This window comes from Chrysoperla carnea, chromosome 1 (assembly GCF_905475395.1).
Source record: "Chrysoperla carnea chromosome 1, inChrCarn1.1, whole genome shotgun sequence".
In the NCBI taxonomy this organism is placed as follows: Eukaryota; Metazoa; Arthropoda; class Insecta; order Neuroptera; family Chrysopidae; genus Chrysoperla; species Chrysoperla carnea.
The window spans coordinates 21285606-21308394 of NC_058337.1; the positions used below are offsets into that span (position 1 = coordinate 21285606).

General features: G+C 32.3%; 1 protein-coding gene across 1 annotated transcript; it reads left to right on the forward strand.

Moving 5' to 3' along the window:
* The first annotated feature begins 60 nt into the window (after positions 1 to 60).
* Positions 61 to 18895, forward strand: LOC123306198 (collagen alpha-2(IV) chain). The gene is made up of 12 exons (XM_044888110.1): positions 61 to 313; positions 386 to 428; positions 6497 to 6688; positions 6750 to 6992; positions 7735 to 7956; positions 9101 to 9415; positions 9485 to 9952; positions 10014 to 10397; positions 10465 to 11155; positions 14566 to 15858; positions 16317 to 17557; positions 18468 to 18895. Exons 1-12 carry the CDS (start codon positions 291 to 293, stop codon positions 18726 to 18728), a joined length of 5376 nt encoding a protein of 1791 aa, XP_044744045.1. The 5' UTR covers positions 61 to 290; the 3' UTR covers positions 18729 to 18895.
* Positions 18896 to 22789: the final 3894 nt, after the last annotated feature.

Consider the following 22789-nt stretch of genomic DNA (forward strand, 5'->3'; position numbering starts at 1 on the left):
TAACGCGGAAGCTGAGGGGAGATCATTGGACTAGATAGAGTATTTACCCGCCTCTGTAAGGCTGCTGGAGTGTTCAGGTCTTCAGTGGCGCACGATCTCGCATCTTGCAGAGTGCAGATCTAACCTATTACCAACAAACATCAATTATCTTGTGTGATTTAATAAAATAAAAGAATTGTACATTTCTTGAGAGAGTGTTTTGTGAAAGATTCCTTTACAACGTTGTGCTTATTGTAGTATTTGTCGCCCCAGGCATTTTAACTGCCGGGGCTAATTTTAAGCCCAAAAATATGAATTATTATCGACCATTACGGTAATTTAATATTTATTTTAAATATTTTAATTTTATTTAAAAAAAAAATTATTTTTGAAAATTCTTATTTAGATTATATGCGCTCCTTGTGTGTTTTTCGACTTTAGTTCGCGCGGTAAGTACTTTTTATTAATTTTATTTTTAAATTATCTTTTAATTTTTATCTCAACAATGAACATTTCAATATTTCATCCAACAATTAAATCTTTGATTGTAGTACTAAGAGTAATTTAACTATTAAAATATATTAAAATTCAACTATTTGGCAATTTTAGGAAAATTTCAAGCAATTAATCAAAATTAATGCATAAATTTTTATTTGATATCAGTTTGAATCAAGAATATTTCTTTCGCTTAGATATATTTTTGAGCATAAAAGTGCTTACAGTTAAAGTTTTACAAAGCTATTTTAGATAATGTAATTTTTCTGCCCTGAAAATATAATGTTGCATACATTTTAACAAATTAGCTGTTCCAATATCTTACTTGCAAATTATTTAAAAGAAAGGTATTAAAATTGATGATAAAAAATAAAGGATAAAATAATTAAAATTTTAAAAATAATCAAAAATAAATAGAAATGCTAAAACTTTGTTTGATAGCTATATATATTATATTTGTATTTATAAAATAATAATTTATTTAGTTAAAAGTTTAATTAAACAATCACAGATTTTTTATCCGTCGCATCGGGAACAAAATTCCTTAGCTTATTTTTACGCATTTTTTAAATTTATTATCAAAATTGTTTAAATTAAAATATTAAGTTATTAATGTAAAGTAGCATTACTTTTTGTAAGTTTTTATTTTTTAAACATCGATATAATTTTTAAGCATCAGTCAATATGATTTTATAGTTTACTTAATTTTAATAAATATAATTCCTAAATTCGTTATTACTTGCCAAAAAATATTAAATATTGAAGAAAATTAAAAAAAAAATTATAAAACAATTTTTGATAAAATTTTTCAGTGATTGATAACTTTTATTAAAATTCTTAAGTAATAAAGAAATAATTGTATAATTTTAATGAATAAAACGATAGGCAACTTATAATACAACTATACATCACAAATTGCCTACATTAAAAAAATATAACTTTGCTTTAGCAACAATAGTAATCAAAGTATAGTCAAATAACTACGAGGCACTCCTAAGTATAGCAGATAAAGACACTTGCATTGGATTAAGTAAGAGAGAAAGTTAGATTGCCGTTCTCTAAATGGCACTTTATAGTATTTGACTATACGGATCAAAACTGTTATTCCGGAGCGTAATAAAAAAATTAATTTTTTTCAAACTAGAGGTTTTTATAATTTAAAAAACGGCGCACATGTAATGGTCTTTAATCAACACTGGATAATAACCACGTGTTAAGATATCCGATTTTAAATTATAGATTAACTTCTTCTAAATTGTTGCTAGATTAAATTTGCACATGATACCTTATAAAAAATTATTTCTATTATTTTGAATTTATTTATGAATTTTTTGAATGCATTTGTAGAACACATGCGTAATATAAAGTGATCCAATATTTTAATAACAATAATTATGAACAATATTTCGATTAAATAATATCTATACTTGAGTTGTTTTATAGAGGTCAACATTTAAAAAAACAAAGTGCATTTTTAAAGCACACAGTTTAATTTAAGGAATACGGTCTTTTAATTCCGATTTAAAATAACTTATATTTAGCAAAAATATAAATTCGAATCAATTAAATTGTACTATTAGGCTCGAAAACACACTTTAAAATTCAAAAAGTTGGATAAAACAACTTAAGTATAGGTACTAATTACAAAAAATGAAACAAATAATGGACGCTATTTAGACAAATAATGTTAATGGACCTAAAATTAAAATAAAACAAGCCATGGGTAGGATCTGATGCCCCTTGAGGTCCATACGAAAAGTTCCCAACATAATAAATAGTTAAAAATATATAAATTCGACCAAATGGAAACGACTCGATCGAATATTATGAATTTCTTTTCGAATCATATTGCCGTTAATACGCTTCGTTCGACACCTTAACGAAGTCAATACCATTTTTTGTTCGCGCGATATCAATCAAGAAAAAATCTAAGAAAAAACTTCCCCGACTTCTAAGAGAGTCGCCCGAATATTATGAAATTATTTTCGAATGATATTGCCGTTAATACTCTTCGGTCGGCACCTCAGCAAAATCGATATCAATTTTTTTTTCGCGTTATATCGACGTCGAAAAAAATGTCTACGGACGTACACACACACATACTTCTTCTCAAAATTGGTGTTAAAGCCTTGTTCTAACCATGAAACGTAAAGAAATATTGAAAATTACGATTTCGAAAATCGGACCCATTACAATAACTTCCTATACTGTTCCTATAAAAAAAAATGTATCCGTCATAGTTTGAAAATGTATTCCGAGACATATGTCACATATTACAAATGTAACCACTGGTTAAAGCAAATTCAAAGTGGAAAAACAATTCTTGAAATTAAACCAACTACTCATTCCTCATTGTCAGATAGAACATCATGCGTATGTTGCCGTTAAAGAAAAATTTTGGATTCAGTTTTGCAAATCCACTGTTTAAACGACTCTTAATATATAAATTTGAATATTAATAAATTAATGTTTTAAATCAATTAAATAATAATTTTTGAACTAAAAAAAAACCTACTTCAGGTCTTTCAAAGAATCTTATACGATTATCTACGATTGCGATTATCTTTTGTAAAGTTCACCGTTTTCGAGATATCAAAACTTTAATGTTTAGAAAACCTTCAAAAATGCAATTTTTAAAGTTGAAAAACAATGGTAATAAATGAAATTTTTGAGCTTATGGAAATACTAAAATAATCTTTGAACTTCCTTTTAACAAAATCCTGAAAACTCATTATAAATTATTTTATTTTAACGCTTTACTGTTTAAATATTTTAAAGTTTTTTTTTAAACATTTTTTCGTTAACAACACTGTGTACCTACCCTTGACGGCGCAAATTAGGTTATAACATTATACATGTATTGTATTGTATCAAGTATACATTTATTTTATATATGTAGGTATTTGTTTATTAAAATTTGCACTGAGAAAGTGAGAAGAAAGAACTCTTGATGTCTAAGAGTGACTATCTCTCTTTAATTACATGACGTAAAAAGCAAACGATTGCGTAATCAACACTGTCTTTATATGGTATTTCAACAATTAACTCAGTCAATTGTTTGTCTTCACATGTTAGCTCTGTTTGTTTGTCTTCTTGTCTGATATATTGTTATTAATTGGAACTACCTATAGCCTTTTCTAACAATTAAGGTAGTACCAGCATGAAATCACTTTTCGACAGATTTGGCTGAATTTTTTTTCTCGGGTTTATAATAGCTTTATTTATGAATTCCTAAAATTTCATAATTTTTGACCGTTTAGATCGCGAGATATTTAAAGACAAAGTTCGCGATTTTGAGGGTCATGTCCCATTTAAAGCATGTAAAATGTCCGGTCTCTCCAACTATTTTTTATGATATTATTATATATTGAAGAAAAAGTAGAAAAAAATGTTTATACAATAAAATTCTAAAAAAAAAATTTAGAAATTAATTTTCACTTTCGAGATATTAATTTTGACGTAAATTGATCGAAATTGGGACGTTGGCATAATTATTTCCCATTTTAAACGGTCAAAATTTCGGAAACTTTGGGAATTAATAGTAAGCATTATTAAATTCTTAAATTTAATTTTTCGTTAAATTCTGTCGAAAAAAAAATTGTACCATTGCTTTAACATAGAAACTGCAAATACCATGCTGGAAATACCTTAACCATTTAGACCTTAGAATAAACAATCTGTAATAATGAATCTTCCGAATTTTTTTCAAAGTAGTAAAATAATATTCAGATAATAACGGTAAAATATAGAGGGTGTGCCATTTTTATCTATGCATTTTTAATCTATGAATATCTTGCCAGAGGCGCCACCTATTATAAAGTCACCTGAACAAAAATGGTAGAGTTGAATAGGGGACATCCTGTTTTTACTTAGTTCTTCGGGTTTCTTTAATAGATAATTTAGATCCTAAACGCAAAGAGATAGAATAACACTTTAGATTAGAAAGTTGATCCTTAACGCCAATTATTAACAGTTTAAAAAAAATTATGTATCAAAAAATAGTCTGGAAATGCTCCTTAAGAATATACAATTGCTAAACTTAAATAATTAATAGTAAATTAGTTATTCATAATTAAAAAATTTGAATTCCTAATTATTTCCATTTCCAATTACATATTTTAATCGTTAATGTTTAAAAAAAAATCTATATAAAAAAATTGCTCCTAAAATGCTCTTTCAGAATATACAATTGCCTCACTTAAATAATTAATAAGTAATTAGTTATTATACCATGTATATATGAAATATACATAGTATATTAAGTTTAGTCCCAAGTTTGTAACGCTTAAAAATAATGATGATGGGAAAAAAATTTTGTCATAGGTGTTCATAAAATCACCTAATTAGTCCATTTCCGGTTTTCCGTCCGTCCGTCTGTGGCCACAATAACTCAAAAACGAAAAAAGATATCGAGCTGACATTTTTACAGCGTACTCAGGACGTAAAAACTGAGGTCAAGTTTGTAAATGAGCATCATAGGTCAATTGGGTCTAGGGTCCGTAGGACCCATCTTGTAAACCGTTAGAGATAGAACAAAAGTTTAAATGTAAAAAATGTTCCTTATAAAAAAATAAAAAACTTTTGTTTGAAACATTTTTTCGTAAACATCACTGTTTACCCGTGAGGGCGCCAATTAGGCGGAAATTTTATAATATGTACTATACTTAATTATCAGTTATGTATGTGTCACATGTTTGTATGTGTAATGTGATAAAGAAATCAACACTGACTATGCATGGTATTTTAACAATTAACTCAGTCAATTGTTTGGTTTCACTTGTTTATAATTAAAAATTTGTAATTCCCAATTGTCTCCATTTACATATTTTAATAGTTAATATTAAACAAAAATTGGAGATGACGTTAGTGGGATATGTGATAGTTGTATTATTTTCCGCGAAATTTGGAGTACCATACATTTGAATTACTAATTACTTAACTGAATTTCTATTTCTAACTATTACTTATTTAAGTGAAACAATTGTATATTCTGAAAGAAAAGAATTTTATGATGTATATATATTTTTTTTAAACGTTAATGATAAATATTTAATTTTAAATGGAAATAATTAGGAGTTCAAATTTTTTAATTATGAATAACTTATTAACTATTAATTATTTAGGCCGAGCAATTGTATATTCTTCAGGAGCATTTCAGGAGCAATTTTTTGTTATATAATTTTTTTGTAAATATGGTTCTGAATAGGTTACGGTAAAAAATCAACATTTTTCATCTAAACCAAATTTTCGAAAATCATTACCTTTCGGAGGAAGTGCGGCTTAAAAATATGCCATTATTGCATTTAATCGAAAGAAACTTCGGATAAATACTTTAGCTAAAATTTGTCAAGGGCAATAAAGGACACTGCATGTGAGCATGACTTTGACCTACAATTATCGATAAACTTTAAGCGTATTTTCTTTCGATAAATTGCAATAATGACATATTTTTAAATCGTATTTCCTCCGAAAGCTAGCACTTTTCGAAAAAATGTTTTGCACAAAAAGTGTTATTCTGATTCTACCTCTTACTGTTTAGAATCTAAATTAGTTATTGAAGCAACCCGGAGAACTATATCAAATTTGATATCAGAACATAATGTTCCCCATCAAACTCTACAATTTTTGCTTAAGTCATTTTTTAACAGATGGTGCCTTTGGCGAGAACTTTATATGCACTTATACACTTCATCTAATTCCGTCGAGTTCTAGTATAATTTAACATACACGTAGAATAAAGTGTATTGAATTTTTTGATTTATATTGATTTATTCTGTATAAAACGCCACACTAAAAATCAATATTTATGATTATTTATCGCATAAATTTATTAAAATTAAAAATGATATCCCTTGAAAATTATTGGGAAGAAATCTTTCTTTGACATCTTCATTGCACTTCAATATAAATAATATTAATTTGGTTTTCTTTGGATTTTCCTTAAATATCACGTTTTTAATATTCTCCAACCGACTACCTCAGTGTTATGAGTAATTTTGTAATGAATCTATTAATTTTTCAGCAATGGTATCCTGACAATCGAAACACTAGGGTAGGACTATATCGACGATCAGATATAGCACCGCTAGAGAATCCTACAAATAACGAACCTTATCAATATATACCGGAAAATTTTAATGTTTTTGAATCGCCAGCTAATAAAAAAAATTCATCAAAATGTTTACCTAAATGTTACGCAGAAAAGGGTGATCGGGTAAGTGAACACAAACATATTTTTCCATACAAATCTTTATAATCAATAAAATTTAAAATAGGGTTTTCCTGGATTTCCCGGTTTACCTGGTCCACCAGGTAACAAAGGTTTCGAAGGCCCTGAAGGTCCAGTAGGGCCAAAAGGTCTCAAAGGAGAGCCTGGATTACAAGGTCCACAAGGCCAAATAGGAGATCGTGGTGAACGAGGTTATCCTGGCCATCCAGGTCGTGATGGATCTAAAGGTGCTGATGGACCACGTGGTGATGCTGGAATACCTGGACGTGATGGATGTAATGGAACAGATGTAAGTTACACTGAATTTGATTTATTTCAATAATTTTGACTTTTTAAAATACAACCAAGCTGAAAGTAGTGGGAGCATACAGTCTTTGAAAATTATGTAAATTTTTGCTTGTGTACTTGTAAAAATCGCAAACAAAATACTGAATAACATTTCGGTGGCAATATTTTTATGGCTACACTTAGTTTTTAATTTTTCGGAAACTTTCATCAACATATAAACAGTCTACCACATATTTATTCCCATAGACACCGCCTCTCATTAGTATACCGCAAATTTTGGAGCTTAATAAACGTTATTTTACCATTTTTATCTAAACACCTTCTTTTTGTTTTTTCGTAAATTTTGACGTCCTTTCCCTAAATAGTGATATTTGGTGTAGCAGACCAGTCCCAGTCCAGTTCCATATTTAATGCTATCGATTGCTATTTGGTCTGCCTAAAACAAAGCAACAAATTTGTTTTTGCTTTATTTTCATATTCATTGCTCATCTCTACTCCTAATTTTTTTAACGTGTCTAAGACTATGTAGATTGATGCTTCTATGTAAACAATATTTAAACCCTTTGATTACTGTACGAACTTTCACATCTAGTTTTTATCAATTTCTGCAATTATCTCTCAGCCTACCCACGCTTTTCAGCTTATTTGTTATTTTTGGAGAGGTTTATTGGATATACTGTTTTGAATACTACTATAAAATGTACTATAAATCATTTGAATGAAATATATTTTTTATGATGTAGGGACGGCCTGGAGTTGATGGTACACCGGGTATTCCAGGACCCAGAGGTTATCCAGGACCTCCGGGAATAAAAGGAGACAAAGGACCACCCGCAATATGTGGAAGATTTCCTAAAGGTCAAAAGGGAGAGGCTGGGAGAGATGGTGTACGTGGTCCACCTGGTTATCCTGGACCAGAAGGGCCTCCAGGGTTAATAGGACCAAAAGGTAGTTTGGGTCTTGAGGTTAGTATATCTATCTACCACCGTGGATTACCCAAAAGTAAAGTTTGTTTCACATTTGGCTTAGTATGTTTATTGTAAGCTTAGAAGTATAGTATTGGCTCATTTGAGGAAATTTTTTTAAAATCAGAAATTAAAATTTTTTGAGATTACAATATTTGATTTATTTGAAACAAGGAGCAAAATTTTGTAAAGCTATATAAATTATAATAATAAAGGATTTTGCTTATAATATGCGTTACAAAATTTTTAGATAATTGTAACGCATTTTTAGAAAAATACGTCGAATTTTAAGCGAACGAATCCATTCGATTAAAAATTAATCAAGTTATTACAACCAGTTTATTTGTGTAAATTCCCTGATTGCATTAAAATGATGTAATTTTTCCTTGGTATTTTGCGATTGAATTATCCATTTTGGATATTTCAGAACTATCAAGAGAGTAAATTTTTAGAAAACAAAAAAATTTTTTCCCGTACATTAAGATTTGATGTTATCCGACTGAGTTACAAACAGCAGTGAAAGTTTAAAAAAATTTTGGAGCAAAAATAATGCCTTGGAAAATATCATCCACGCCTTCATTGTATAAGGATTGAGAGCTGCACTATAATATACTTCAAGAGATTCAAAACAGTGTAACTTGGTCAATACTTATCTAAAAAAAGCGTAGGTCTTTTACGATGCATTATTTTGTTTTTAACACTTTTTTATTTAACTCGGCCAGATGCCATTATATCTTAATAGAGGCCACGGAAAAGTTGTAATTTATGGTTTTTAAAAATTCAGTTCAAAATAGTATAAAAAAAATCTTTTTTAACAAAAAACGGTTTACCTTTACTTACTTGAAAATTTTATATTTCAAACTGAACATTTTATTATCAAGAAACTTTCTATTGCATATTGTTAGCGATAATTTATAGTTTTTGATTCCCTATCAAAAATGTCACTTGTGCACCGGAATTTCCCGGTTGTCTCAACCCGCTTTATACGCGAAAATGTATGTATATACATGGGTTTTTTTTATATTCTTTTCCTGGATTTTAATAAGAGAAGATATTATACTTGTAAACTGATTTTTTGTAAAGAATTTTGCTTGTAAAGAAATTTAGAAGCTAATATTTACATATATTTCTTTAAAATTGATAGGGACCAAAGGGGGATAGAGGTTTAAAGGGTGAAAAAGGAAATATTGGTGTATCATATAATGGCGACAAAGGTGACAAGGGTGATATAGGTCCAGCTGGTATTCCTGGAGTTGATTGCACATGTGAATTTGAAGACAGTAACACAACTGTTGTATATGGAAATAATGGTGATAAAGGTGATAAAGGTTTGAAGGGAGAGCCTGGAATAGGTGAACGTGGATGGAATGGTGAAAAAGGTGATAAAGGGCGACAAGGTGAAATTGGCTTAGACGGGGAAAAAGGAGAAAAAGGTTTACCGGGACAGCCTGGCATTCGAGTAAGAATAAAAATGTGTGTAATCTTCTGAATGATGAATGTAGTTGACAATTTACTTTCTGTTTATTAGGGTCGTGATGGATATGCTGGACCACCGGGTCCCCCAGGGCAAAAAGGTGATAGAGGTGAAGATGGTTTAGATGGATTACCAGGCCGACCGGGACGTAAAGGTGAGCCTGGTCCTGAAGGGCCTATGGGACCAACAGGTTTAAGGGGACCACCAGGGCCACCAGGAGGTGGAAAAGGAAGACCCGGTCCACCAGGACCTGCAGGCCCAAGAGGTTTTCCAGGAAGACCTGGACCTCCAGGCTTAGATGGAATACCTGGTAGCCCTGGCTTACGTGGCCCTACTGGACCAGCAGGTGGCCCAGGAGAACAAGGGTTGCCTGGACTTGAGGGACCTGGAGGTGATAAAGGTGAAAAAGGTGAGCCTGGCTTGCCTGGATTACCTGGTCAAGATGGTCCACGAGGTTATACCGGACCACCAGGACAACCTGGGGCACAAGGGCCTCCAGGAGAAAAGGGATTATCAATCAGGGTACGACTTTCAAGAGGGTAAATTTGTAGGTAAAATTAATATTTTTATGATTTACTTATAGGGACCACCAGGAGATAAAGGATTTGGTGGACGTGATGGAGAAAAGGGACAGAAAGGTGAAAAAGGACATCCAGGAACTAGAGGATCACCTGGTGATTCAATTGATGGAATACCAGGACCACCAGGGCCAATTGGTCGAAAAGGTGAAAGAGGTAAGCCAGGACGTCCAGGTAATGATGGCCCAAAAGGAGATAAAGGAGATAAAGGAGATCGTGGTGGAACTGGTCAGAATTGTTCACCTGGCTCTAAAGGAGATAAAGGAGATAGAGGTTTTGATGGATTTCCTGGAACACCTGGTGTAACAGGACCCCCTGGTGAACGTGGATATCCAGGTGAAGATGGACAACCTGGCCCGCCAGGAATAAATGGCCCTCCAGGTCCACCTGTATGTATCTTATGTAATAAATATGGATCGATATCATTTTTATTTCAACATAATGTTTTTAAACTAGGGTGTGGATGGTGTTCCCGGACTTCCTGGGGCGGAAGGTCGGCAAGGAAAAGATTGTATCTATGATTTAAGTTTAATATCATTGAAAGCCGAAAAAGGTCAAAGAGGCAACACAGGATTACCAGGTCCACAAGGACCTAAAGGTGACAAGGGAAATCAAGGTTTTCCTGGTAGTAAAGGTGAAACGGGCTTTAGAGGAGAAAAAGGTGATAAAGGTTACCCAGGTCGTAGTGGAAATGATGGCGTGGATGGACTGCCTGGATTACCAGGTGTGGATGGTGAAAAAGGAGATAGTTTAATAGGCAGACCAGGAGAACCAGGATTTTCTGGTGGTCCTGGCCAAAAAGGTGAACCAGGATTTAAAGGAGATAAAGGTGCACCTGGAATAAGTGCTCCATGTAATATTCGAGAAGGTCAAAAAGGTGATAGAGGTGCAACAGGTCAGAAAGGTGAGCCAGGACCGGAAGGGCCAATGGGTTTCCCAGGAGAAAAAGGTGAAATTGGATATGATGGAGAAAAAGGTGACAAAGGAGATCGAGGAATACCAGGGCCTGTTGGACCACGTGGTTTACCGGGTCAAAGGGGAGAAAAGGGTGAACAAGGTGTTATGGGTTTCCCAGGTGATGCTGGAAATGATGGACCGCCAGGTACACCCGGATTAATGGGCATCAAAGGAACTAAAGGAGAAGCAGGTAAATACAATTATTTTGTAAAAATACACTATGTGTGAATAAGTTATGTAATGATTTGATTATCTAATCATTTGTCTCGCTGCAAAACAAAAAAAAAGGAAAATTTGAGATGCACTTTATTATGTCTTGGTGTAACACTATAGCGAATCACCCAATATAATTTGTTTTTATCATAAGAAAAGGTTATAGATGCATTTGGCAACATTTTGCAATAACTATATATCGATACGACTGATAGGAGTATTTTAAAACTTTCCAACCTAGGTTAGGTTAGGTTAGGTTATATAGGCTGTCCACGAAGGACACACTTAGGCTATAGAGCCCATTGTGATACCATATATGTGTTTCATCATCTTTTTCGCTGATAATTTCATTTATCAGTTCCTCAATTATTTTCAGAAGCTCAGTGCACCTTCTTCATGCATATATATGCACAACACCAGCCCACAACCATTGATTAAATTAATTTTTGTTGTGATTGCCGTAATCGAAGGCGTGACCCTATGCATACCACGGCATTGGTTACGCCTTAACTAACTGATCTACTAGGCTTGACCTAGCACTGCTATTTTTTTAATAAATCATCCATTTATATGCAATATTTTGGTGTTATTGAATTATAATGTTCTGTATTGTAGAAAAGGGACATGTAAAAGCATCCCTTAGAAGAGTGTAAAATTACGTTTTGCAAGCAAAAAAAGTTGTGCTTCAAATTTTCTGACTTTTTTCAGTTTTTCATGTATTACGCAGGTACATAACTCACGAGAAAACAATTATGTTAACGAAAAATTGTTTCAAACAAAAGTTTTTTTTTTTTTTTTTTTCATAAGGAGAATTTTTTACCATTAAACTTTTGTTCTTCCTCTAACGGTTTAACATTATGCAAAACTCAAAATTGTAACATATCTGAAAACCATGTAAATATTTCAAGGATCATATCTGAAAAACTATTAGACATACGGAGCTGTGGGATGGTTTTAATTGTTTCAAATTTAATATACTTTCAAAATAATAGTAGCAACTAATGTCAAAAGATCATGATTTTTTAATAAAATTGCAAAAACTGAAAGAAATTCGAAAATTTTACACATTTTCACGGATTACGCAAGAAACACAACTTTTTTTGCTTGCAAAATGTGGTTTCACACTCCCCTGAGTATTTTTGTAAGATTTTACGGGCGGAAAATTATACCGTTTTAGAACATGTTTTGGTATCATATTATTTGTATATGAAATGCGAACGAATAGCTTTTTTTTCCAAATCATGTGCTTAAACAGTAATAAAATATTTCAAAGAAAAAAAACGCTTTTTAAATATAAAATTAAATTAAACTACAAATCATTTAATTTTATTTATACTTGTATATCTCTTAAATCTACGTAAAGCTAATTTTTTTCTAAATCTTCCTTTAAAATTTGGAAATGTATTTCAATGACATTCGCAGATAAGATAGATTCCTCGATTTAAAAAATCGATGATCATTTAACGAATGACTACGGTTCATTTTTTAAACGGCTGAAAAATTAAAGAGCCTTTGTTTAATGAAAGAATTGTAAATATAATACCAAATTCGATTCATTGCTTCACTATAAAAGTACAGTTTGAAATGGAATACTTATATCAATAACGTACTGGTGGGTATATTTATAAAAAGTATTTGTTTTTCATTTAAAAGTAAACGAGAACAGGAGAAAGAAAACTCGAGAAATTATAATGCTTTTAAATCGTTGGCGATTCGTTAATCGTTGATTATCAAGAAGATAACCATGAAGATTAACCATGCAAGATGCCTGCAAAACTACTTTTTTGTAATTTTCTTGATCACCTAGCAGGTTGAAAATCCCATCAAAATGGCCAGTCTTTTTAAGAATATTTATTTTTAATATTATTATTATTATCTTTAAAACTATGCAACGGATTTTGATGCGGTTTTAATAGATAGCGTGATTTAAGAGGAAAGTTTTTATACATGCATAATATAGTAGAGAAACACTGATAATTTTAGAGGTGAAACGAAATTGTGAACAAAAATTATAACACAATAATCTTTGTATTTAAAATTGAATTTGCCTAGCGAAGCGGGTAGTTTACAGCAAGTAATCTATAAAAATTTCAACTGGCCTCAAAAATATTTTTGTATTTATGACAGGCTTGTTTATTATCTTCATTTTTCAATATTTAAGTTTACTTTAAATAAAATTGCCTCAAAGATATTTAAGACAACCAAAAAGTTTATATGTTTGACAATTTAGGAGTTCTAAAGATACCGCTACCTTCCAGCCAGGTCTCTATTTTTCTATTAGGATATTATGGGAGAGATATATGACGAATTTTTAGAATGCCTCAAACACCTACCCAAAAATGTGTACCAGCTCTCCTACTATTTCTGCTAAACCACCGTTTTAGAAAAAATAAATCGCAAGATGGCGCAAAGGTCATCCGTCCAAAATGCTTTATTAGTATTCGTTGTGTACGTAGTCATGGTAGGGACAATAAAATCGAGTGTAATATTTTGGCGTTAAAGGAGGCTGTTATGACTATTTTGCAATTCTTTACATGTAAGGAAATTCATGTAAAATAACATTTACTGAATTACATTCAGCTACATAGCAATATATTATAATTAATATTATTATATCAATCAATGAAGAACCATGTTTGATAAACAAACGTTGGTGTTCATTATATATAATACTAGCTGTTACCCGCCCGCTTTGCTGGGCAACATCCCCACTTGCACCCCTCCCTCCACATTTCCTTGCGTTGGATAACATTTTTGTAATGTACACGTCATGCTCTTTTATTTGATACCCCACTTAGGTATATTTGTAAATATTCGATATTTCCTTCCCACTTTCTTGCTACACCTTTCTACCCTCCGAAGGTTAAAAAAATTTCTAAATGTAATTTAAAACATTCTGACCAAGTTTTGAACTATTAAAAGCCATAATTGAAAAATATGAATTTTTTATTCATGAACACCCCCGCAACCCCCCTTGTGGGTGGAATTTCGTAAAATCTTTCGTTCTTAGCTGACCTCTACTTGGCAAAAGGAATATTCCTCCCAAATTTCAAGTCTCTAGGTCTTATAGTTCCAGAGATATCGTGATGAGTGACTATCTATCTATCTATCTATCTATCTATATCTATAGAAAGTCTCCTATATATTTATAGATTAAAAAATAATGTATCGATATGCCAATCTAAATTATTTAATCGTAGATAATCACTATAAATAGCATATAATTAACAACCATAATAATGGCGAAGCCGTACATCAGTATAACATTCTATGCCTATAAAGTGACCTGTAAAAAGGTTCCAATTAAAATTGGTAGATAGAGTCTTACGTAGTAGGTTTGTCAAATATGAATCTGGAATAAATAAATATATATTATTTTATTTACAGGTATCCCAACAGCGGGACCTCCAGGTCCTCCGGGACCACATGGACCAAAGGGTGATTCTGGCTTGCCGGGATTGCAAGGGCCGCCTGGACCTGATGGGGATTATGGTGCACCAGGACTTACAGGTGAAAAGGGTGAACAAGGTCGACCTGGTATTAATGGATATCCAGGACAACCGGGTCAAAAAGGTGATCCAGGACCAATTGGACCACAAGGAATACCAGGTATACCGGGTAAAGATGGTGAAAACGGATTTCCAGGAGAGCCTGGAAAACCCGGAGAAACTGGTCGTATTGGGCCAATTGGTTTTCCGGGACAAAAAGGAGAAAATGGTGTACCAGGTCCAGATGGTCCGCAAGGTTTTCCTGGCCCAAGAGGTGAACCAGGTTCTCCTGGATTAGCAGGACCTAAAGGTTTAAAGGGTGTGGCAGGTAACAAAGGACAACCTGGTATGCCAGGATGGCATGGACCACAAGGTCCTATTGGAGAAAGAGGATTACCTGGCCTTCCTGGAATGAAAGGTGATAAAGGATTAGATGGAGTAAGAGGATATCCAGGAGCTGCAGGACAACCAGGTTTCAAAGGTGAAATCGGCTTTCCGGGAATAGATGGACAAAAAGGTGAACCAGGCCCACCATCTGATAAAGGACAAAAGGGAGAACCTGGTTTATCTGGTTTAAGAGGACCTCAAGGATTACCTGGATATCCTGGTTTTAACGGTACAAAGGGAGAAGCAGGACAGCCATGCATTGGGCGGAATGGATTGCCAGGAGAAAAGGGGGATGAAGGAGAACCAGGTCTTGATGGAGCGCCTGGATTCCCAGGTGAAAAAGGAGAACCTGGTCTTCCTGGATATCCAGGTCCAAAAGGTGATATTGGTCCGGCAGGAAAAATTGGTGATGCTGGATTGCCTGGAATGGAAGGTTTGCCTGGAGAACCCGGTGAGAGAGGATTCCCTGGTTTACCAGGTGTGGATGGCGAAAAAGGAGATATTGGATATACTGGAACACCAGGATTAAATGGTCCAAAAGGTGAGTCAGGACCTATAGGACCCGCGGGACCTGCTGGTGATCTAGGATTTCCTGGTTTGGATGGAGAACGAGGTCCACCTGGACCAGTTATTAACGTTAAAGGAGAAAAGGGAGAGCCCGGTCCTCCTGGAGTTCCTGGTGCCACTGGAAAAGACGGACTACCTGGTTTTACTGGTGAAACTGGAGAAAAAGGTGATAAAGGAGATGCAGGTTTACCTGGACCTCGTGGTTACAATGGATTACCGGGAACTAAAGGAAATCAAGGTAATTATAAATTTTAAAGGTATATACTCTCTCAAAATAATAATATTGTTAGTCTAAAAGTATCCAAATACCGATATAAACTCATTGCGATTTGCAATCTTTTAAGGAAAAGGAAATTCTTAAAATTGACATATAAAATGTAAAGTTTGGAAAAATAGGCATTGTCTTTTTCTAAAAACATTAAAATAACACTGAAATTTTAAAATTTAATACTACCGTAGGTATTAAGAGTTTGTTAGTGAAATGCATGCTAAGAAATATTTCAGGTTAATAGGAAGGAAGATATAAGAAGGAGAACTGTGCCTAATAAAAAGAACACACTTATTTCTTTCTTTCATATTTAACATTTTTGAACAAGCTGAAAACCATTTGAAATGAAACCTACTATAGTATTAGTTTGAAGTCACAAGGCACAACAAAATTATTGAATTAAAAATTAATTAAATTGTTTTCATTAGGTTTACCGGGACCACTTGGACCTCCTGGATTACCTGGTTTAACAATCAAAGGAGAAAAAGGTCTTCCTGGTTTACCAGGAAAACCTGGAAGAGACGGTATACCTGGAAGTACTGGCGAAAAAGGAGAGCTAGGTTTACCTGGACTTCCAGGTTTACCAGGAATACACGGAAGCCCGGGGCAAAAAGGTGTTCAAGGAGATAAAGGAGATGCCGGTTTACCAGGTATACCTGGCTTACCAGGAATGGATGGACAACGAGGTGATCCAGGTATTGAAGGTTTACCTGGATATCCGGGAGAAAAAGGAGAGACTGGACCGCGTGGATTATCAGGAGGAGTTGGTAACAAAGGTGATACAGGACCACCAGGTCAACCTGGATGGCCAGGAATTCCGGGGCCGAAAGGAGAACGTGGAAATGATGGAATTCCAGGCGCAGATGGTTTAGATGGCCCACCTGGTGAAAGAGGATTATCTGGCTTACCTGGTTTGCCAGGTATAGATGGCCCACCTGGTGAAAAAGGTGATAAAGGTTTACCTGGTCTAACACCACCACCAGGACCAAAAGGTAATCCAGGGCCACAAGGTCCTCCGGGAAGACCAGGTGAACGTGGAGCAAGAGGTTTACCAGGTGCACAAGGACGTGATGGTTATCCTGGTGAGAAAGGTGATAGAGGTGTAGACGGATTACCAGGACCACCTGGTTTACCTGGTGAGCCAGGTGTTGAAGGGCCACCAGGCTTAGCTGGAGTACGCGGTTTAACTGGTGAACCTGGACCAAAAGGTGATATTGGTGAAAAATGTGTTGCAGAACCAGATTATTTAACTGGAATATTATTAGTAAAGCATAGTCAAAGTAGTGAAATACCACAATGTGAACCAGGTCACATAAAAATATGGGACGGTTATTCATTCTTAAATGTACAAGGTAATCAAGAATCACATGGACAAGATTTAGGACATGCAGGCTCATGTATTAGAAAATTCTCAACAATGCCATTCTTATTCTGTGATTATAACGATGTATGCAATTATGCAAGTAGAAATGACAAATCATATTGGTTATCAACCAATCAAGCGATACCGATGATGCCAGTTAGTGAATCTGAAATACCCAAGTTTATATCAAGATGTGTTGTTTGTGAAGCACCATCAAATATTATTGCTGTGCACAGCCAGGCATTAAATGTTCCAGATTGTCCTTATGGTTGGGAAGGCTTATGGATTGGATACAGTTTCTTAATGGTAAATGTTGCCTATAAATATCATTGATATTAAAATTATTTATAATACCTTCCGCGTTCATCATTATTTAGGATAAAAACCTACCTGTATTTGACCAAAAAAATTTTAGATTTTTTTTCTGCGTTTTCTTTCATACTTAAACAAAATATGAAAGAAGATGCAGCAAGAAGAAATTATCCTCGGTTTAAGAAAAATTAAAACTGCGAAAATGGGAAACATCTGTTTAATCTCATATCGTCAACGAACTGTATACTATACAAACACTCTGTATATATAAGATCTACAACTGAATGTTGAGTATTGAAACCAATGAGAGTGTGTTCCGTTTTATAGCTGTGCTAAGAACTGCTCGATAATTTTGTAAAAATTCTTTTTCACTCTAAATTTTATATGTATAAGTAACAAGATCAAAAAACTACTTATGTAATTAAAACATAGATAAACGTTCTGTACCTTCTTTCAAAGAAGGTACGTGACATGACAATAATTCTAAAAAGTGGTTTTACTTCCATTGACAGTCGTTCATTTTCACATATAAGAAACGAGGCACAATTTAAACTGAAGTAAACTCACGCGATGCATGCTTTTAAGTTGTTAGTTCGATGATTCATTTCATTGAATACTTACAATAGTGACATTAGGATCATCCAATTTTGGTTGTCCTATTGGTTATTAAAAACAAAAGACCATAAAAGTACATTGAAAATCCGTCAAAAAGTGCATTGGCTACGCACCATCAAAAGTTCTCTCTAGAGGATTATCGATGAGTAATTTAATCCGGTTAGAATAGAAAGGTCAATTTGAATTGAAACAATAAAATTTTTAATCCCTTCAACAAAGTGGGCAAGGACTCATATGGTTCGTACGCCCCTGATAAACGATGTTTTATTTAATTCTGAATTTTTCACAGCACACTGGACATGGAGCTGGTGGAGGTGGACAATCATTATCAAGTCCTGGTTCATGTTTACAAGATTTCCGTGCAACACCATTCATTGAATGTAATGGCGCTAGTGGTACATGCCATTACTTTGCAAACGAATATAGTTTCTGGCTAACAACAATTGACGAGCGACAACAATTCCAAATGCCACAAAAAGAAACACTCAAAGCTGGTAATCTACGACAACGTGTTAGTAGATGTCAAGTATGCATTAAAAATAGAACGTAGTAATTAATTCCCACTCACTTCTTCTCTAAATAAATAAAAATGTATATCAGAATAACCTAAAAAAAAGGATCACCATAGTAAAGACACAAATGAATTTTGAAACGAACTTATTACGAATACACACGCTGATAAAAAAATAATAATTAAAAAAAAAAAGTTAGTAGGTCCACAATAAATACTAAAATCTATTATTATTTTTTTAAATTGTTTTTCTTTTTTTTTGTAAAATAATTCAAGATTATAAACAATATGTATAATTGATTAATACTTAATTAATTTTGATTGATTGACTGACTTTGTGATAGGGTCAATTCGAGTAGTAAGAAACTAAAGTTACCATCACAATTTCAGATTTTTAATTCTTGTATATAAATGGTAAACATTTAAAAATACATACATAAATTCCGTTTTTTTTTTAATTTTAAATTTTGTACAAATAACAAAAATACAATACTTACTATGGTCAACTTATTTAATAATAGTTCCGTGTATTTTTTATAAATCATAGTAGTGCTTTCTGCATGGTACCTTAGACTTTATGATTTATAGTCCAGTAAAATGAAGATTTAAACTACCATCAAAACGGAAGCATGAATTTTTGTAGTTGGGTTTGACTTAAATTTGAGTTATACACATTGTTAAAAATATTGAATTCTATGAAAAGGATAGAAAAACATTAAAAACTACACCCAAAATTATTTTTTTGAAAATATCTCGAAAACATACGAAAACAAAGATATGGGAAAAAATGTTTAAATAAAAAATGTAGATATCAAAATTTTCTATAAAATCATTTCTGATCGCTCTGGATGTATTTGCAATAAAAACCCAGATATTTGCAATAAACAAATCCCTCCCCCCTATTTCCTCCCGGAATATCGGAAAAAAACCCAAAATACGTTAAATCTTATGAAAGATATTTGTTCATTGCAAATATCTCGGTTTCTATTGCAAATAGGTCAAAAGTGATTATATATGTTTTTATAGAAAATTTTGATATCTACATTTTTTATTTCAAACTTTTTCATATCTTCGTACGTTTTCGAGATATTTTCAAAAAAGTGATTTTGGGTTTTTTTTTTATGTTTTTTTTCCTCCTTAAAAGAATACAATATTTTGTAACTATGTATACTTCAAATTTATGTCAAAACGAAATTATATAAAAAAATACAGGCTTCCATTTTGATGGTAGTTTAATTCTTCATTTTATTGGACTAAATAAATAAATACGAAATGCTGAGCATTTAACAACATGTGTTTACCATAATAAAGATCGTAGGTAATGTATTTTTTTATTAAATTGATAATTGTAAATTAAGAAGAAAAAAATGTACAATTAGTAAATTAAAGTGGCCACAAAACTGTTAAAAATGAATGTATATGTCAAATTAATTAAAAATTCACGTTTGTTTTTATGAATTTGAATAAAAATCACTGCCTTTCCGTTTAGCTTGAACCAAACTGTCTGTGGCCATCTTGATTTTGGTGCTATATACATATTAATTTTTAGTAAAAAAACAAAGTACTAATACATACGTGTTCATCAAATCAGTTACTAAAATATATTAATTATTAAAAACTATCTAGTCAACTAGTTCTATTCATTAAAAGATTCCGTTCAGAAATTTTAGCTAAATGTTTTTCGCATTAATCTTGATCTATTCATACACATTTTGTTTTAAAGGAGATCTACAATTTTCAAAAATTGACGGACAGGATCTTTTATAGAATAAACATGTAAAAATTATTTCTGTACTTTGTTTTTTTCAAATTATTACTTTTTGGTTTTTTTTTTATTTATTTAAAAATAAATAAGCGAAACCACTGATCATCGATTTAAGATCCCAAAAAAAAAAACCAAACTAAAAAAAATTGCTTTAATTTTAAACTAAAAATATTGCATTTTGTTCAAATTTATAATGTAAGTACGGTTTGTTGTAACAACACTGCCATATTATTTTTTTAATTATATATAGATTTATATATATATTGTAATATATATTTTCCAAATAAATAAATAAAATTTTATTAATAATAATTATATAAAATAAAACAAAGAAAATTAAGTTTTTAAATAAAAACATTTTTATTATAAGCACATGTTTATATTTTTTTTTTTAATCCTTTTAATACTTGAGTAAAATTTTCTATGAAAGTTTTGTGCGATACTTAACTGTTGCTGTACTAAATCCACAATATTAATAACTGAGAGTTGCAACCCGCCAACTGGCGATAATATTTCGTACTAATTAAAACAAGAAGTGAGTCCGATTCAGTAGTTTAAATTTGTATTACCAGATGGCAATACTTATTTATACCATTTTTAAAGGCCAATCAAAATATTCTAATTCAAATGGACAAGAGGAAAATCCTACCAACCGGCGATAAATATTAATACTAAGTAAAACAGGAAGCCGCTCTTTCAGTAGTTCCAATTTAGAACATCAGATTACTTACCATATGTAAATAGGGAATGAAAATAGGTTATATTAGGGTAGAATATAACATGCTCTTTGTTTCGGTCCTTGGGGAACAATTTATGCAATGTTAACAATTTATGTTAAATTAATGGATGCAGAGTTGTTGTACTATTTTGTTGTATCAGAAAGCGGTTGGTTGTACCTAAAACCCGGTAAAAAAACGATAAATGAAAAAATTTATGTAGCAAGGAGAAGTTGTTTATACTACAATTGGTTTTCGCCTCTGTTACTTTACATTTCATAATTGTATAATGTTTTATTCCTAGAGAGCGCAATGAAAACGACATCTGAAGCAACAGTAAATCATGCTCTTATAACATTACGTAATATGTGTTGGATGCCAATTATTTATTAAAAAAGTAGAATTTAAAGTAAAAAATATATTCTTTCTATATAAAAGTTACAATATAAGTTTAATTAAATTTTTCCCCTTGAATCGGCTTAAAAAGTAAGTAAAATAAACATAATAACGATAACAAATATTATAAGAACTATTAAATTGACATCAATCTTTCAGATATTAAATGGAATTTCTTATTGTCTAAACTGAACTATTACCTTTATACAAAATGTAAATATAAAATTTATTTTAATTCTAAAAGTGAGCATGATTTAACGAAATTTTGTCCGCATCGTACGCTGTGATCGACTCAGTTGATCGATCATACGGTGTGCTATCTACAAATAGAGAAAATCGTTTTGATACTGTGAATTATTATTATTTTCGATTCGTTAGGCGCTTACGTTGTTAAGCAACCGCAAAAAAATGTTTTGTGCCAAACGGATAAACAAGCGCGTTCACCACTTTGCAATATTCTACTGCAGGCTTGCCAATATTCTACTGTAGGCGTGCCATGCGTACAATAATAATTCGGCCGAGCAGAAAAAAAGAGCCATCGCTGAAGAAGTCCATTGTCTTTGTGTATGGTCTTACGTTATAAAGTTATAAAACGTAAGAGTAGGAGTTAAAAAATGTGTTCGGTATGGCCTGAACATAATAGTAGGAAAGCTGGTGAACCCTTAAATTTTATAGTCAAGATCTGGCACCCTACCAACTCTTGAATTTGTCACCCTACCAACCCTTGAATTTATGGAAGGGAAATTTCTAAAAAAACTTTTTGAAGCATTTAGAAATTTTTATATCCTTAAGTTAGATATTTAAGGAATTAAATAATCAAAAAGCCAGACCAATCAGTCAGGTCTAGTTGTTAACCAGACTGTTGCAAAATAGATTTTTAAACAAATGATAAAATGTTCTTGAGACACTTTGGGATTTTCGGAAATTAATATAAGTACTTAAAGACAAATAATCCCAAATTTCCAGACGATGATGGAACTTTCCACCTGCCAGACTATCGAGAAATTGCGGGCGCACTATACATTGCTTGCGATGCGAGAGAGAGTCTATATCGGCTATACCTCGCGTTTCAAGTTGGGCTCTTGGACTATAAGATCTGGTAGCAGCAGAAGGATATGATTTAGATGAAGTAGCAAAAATATTTGTAATAAAAGTTGAATAATACATTAGAAATTATGAAATATTTTATTGTTTTTATACTTTTTATACAATATTAACAACAA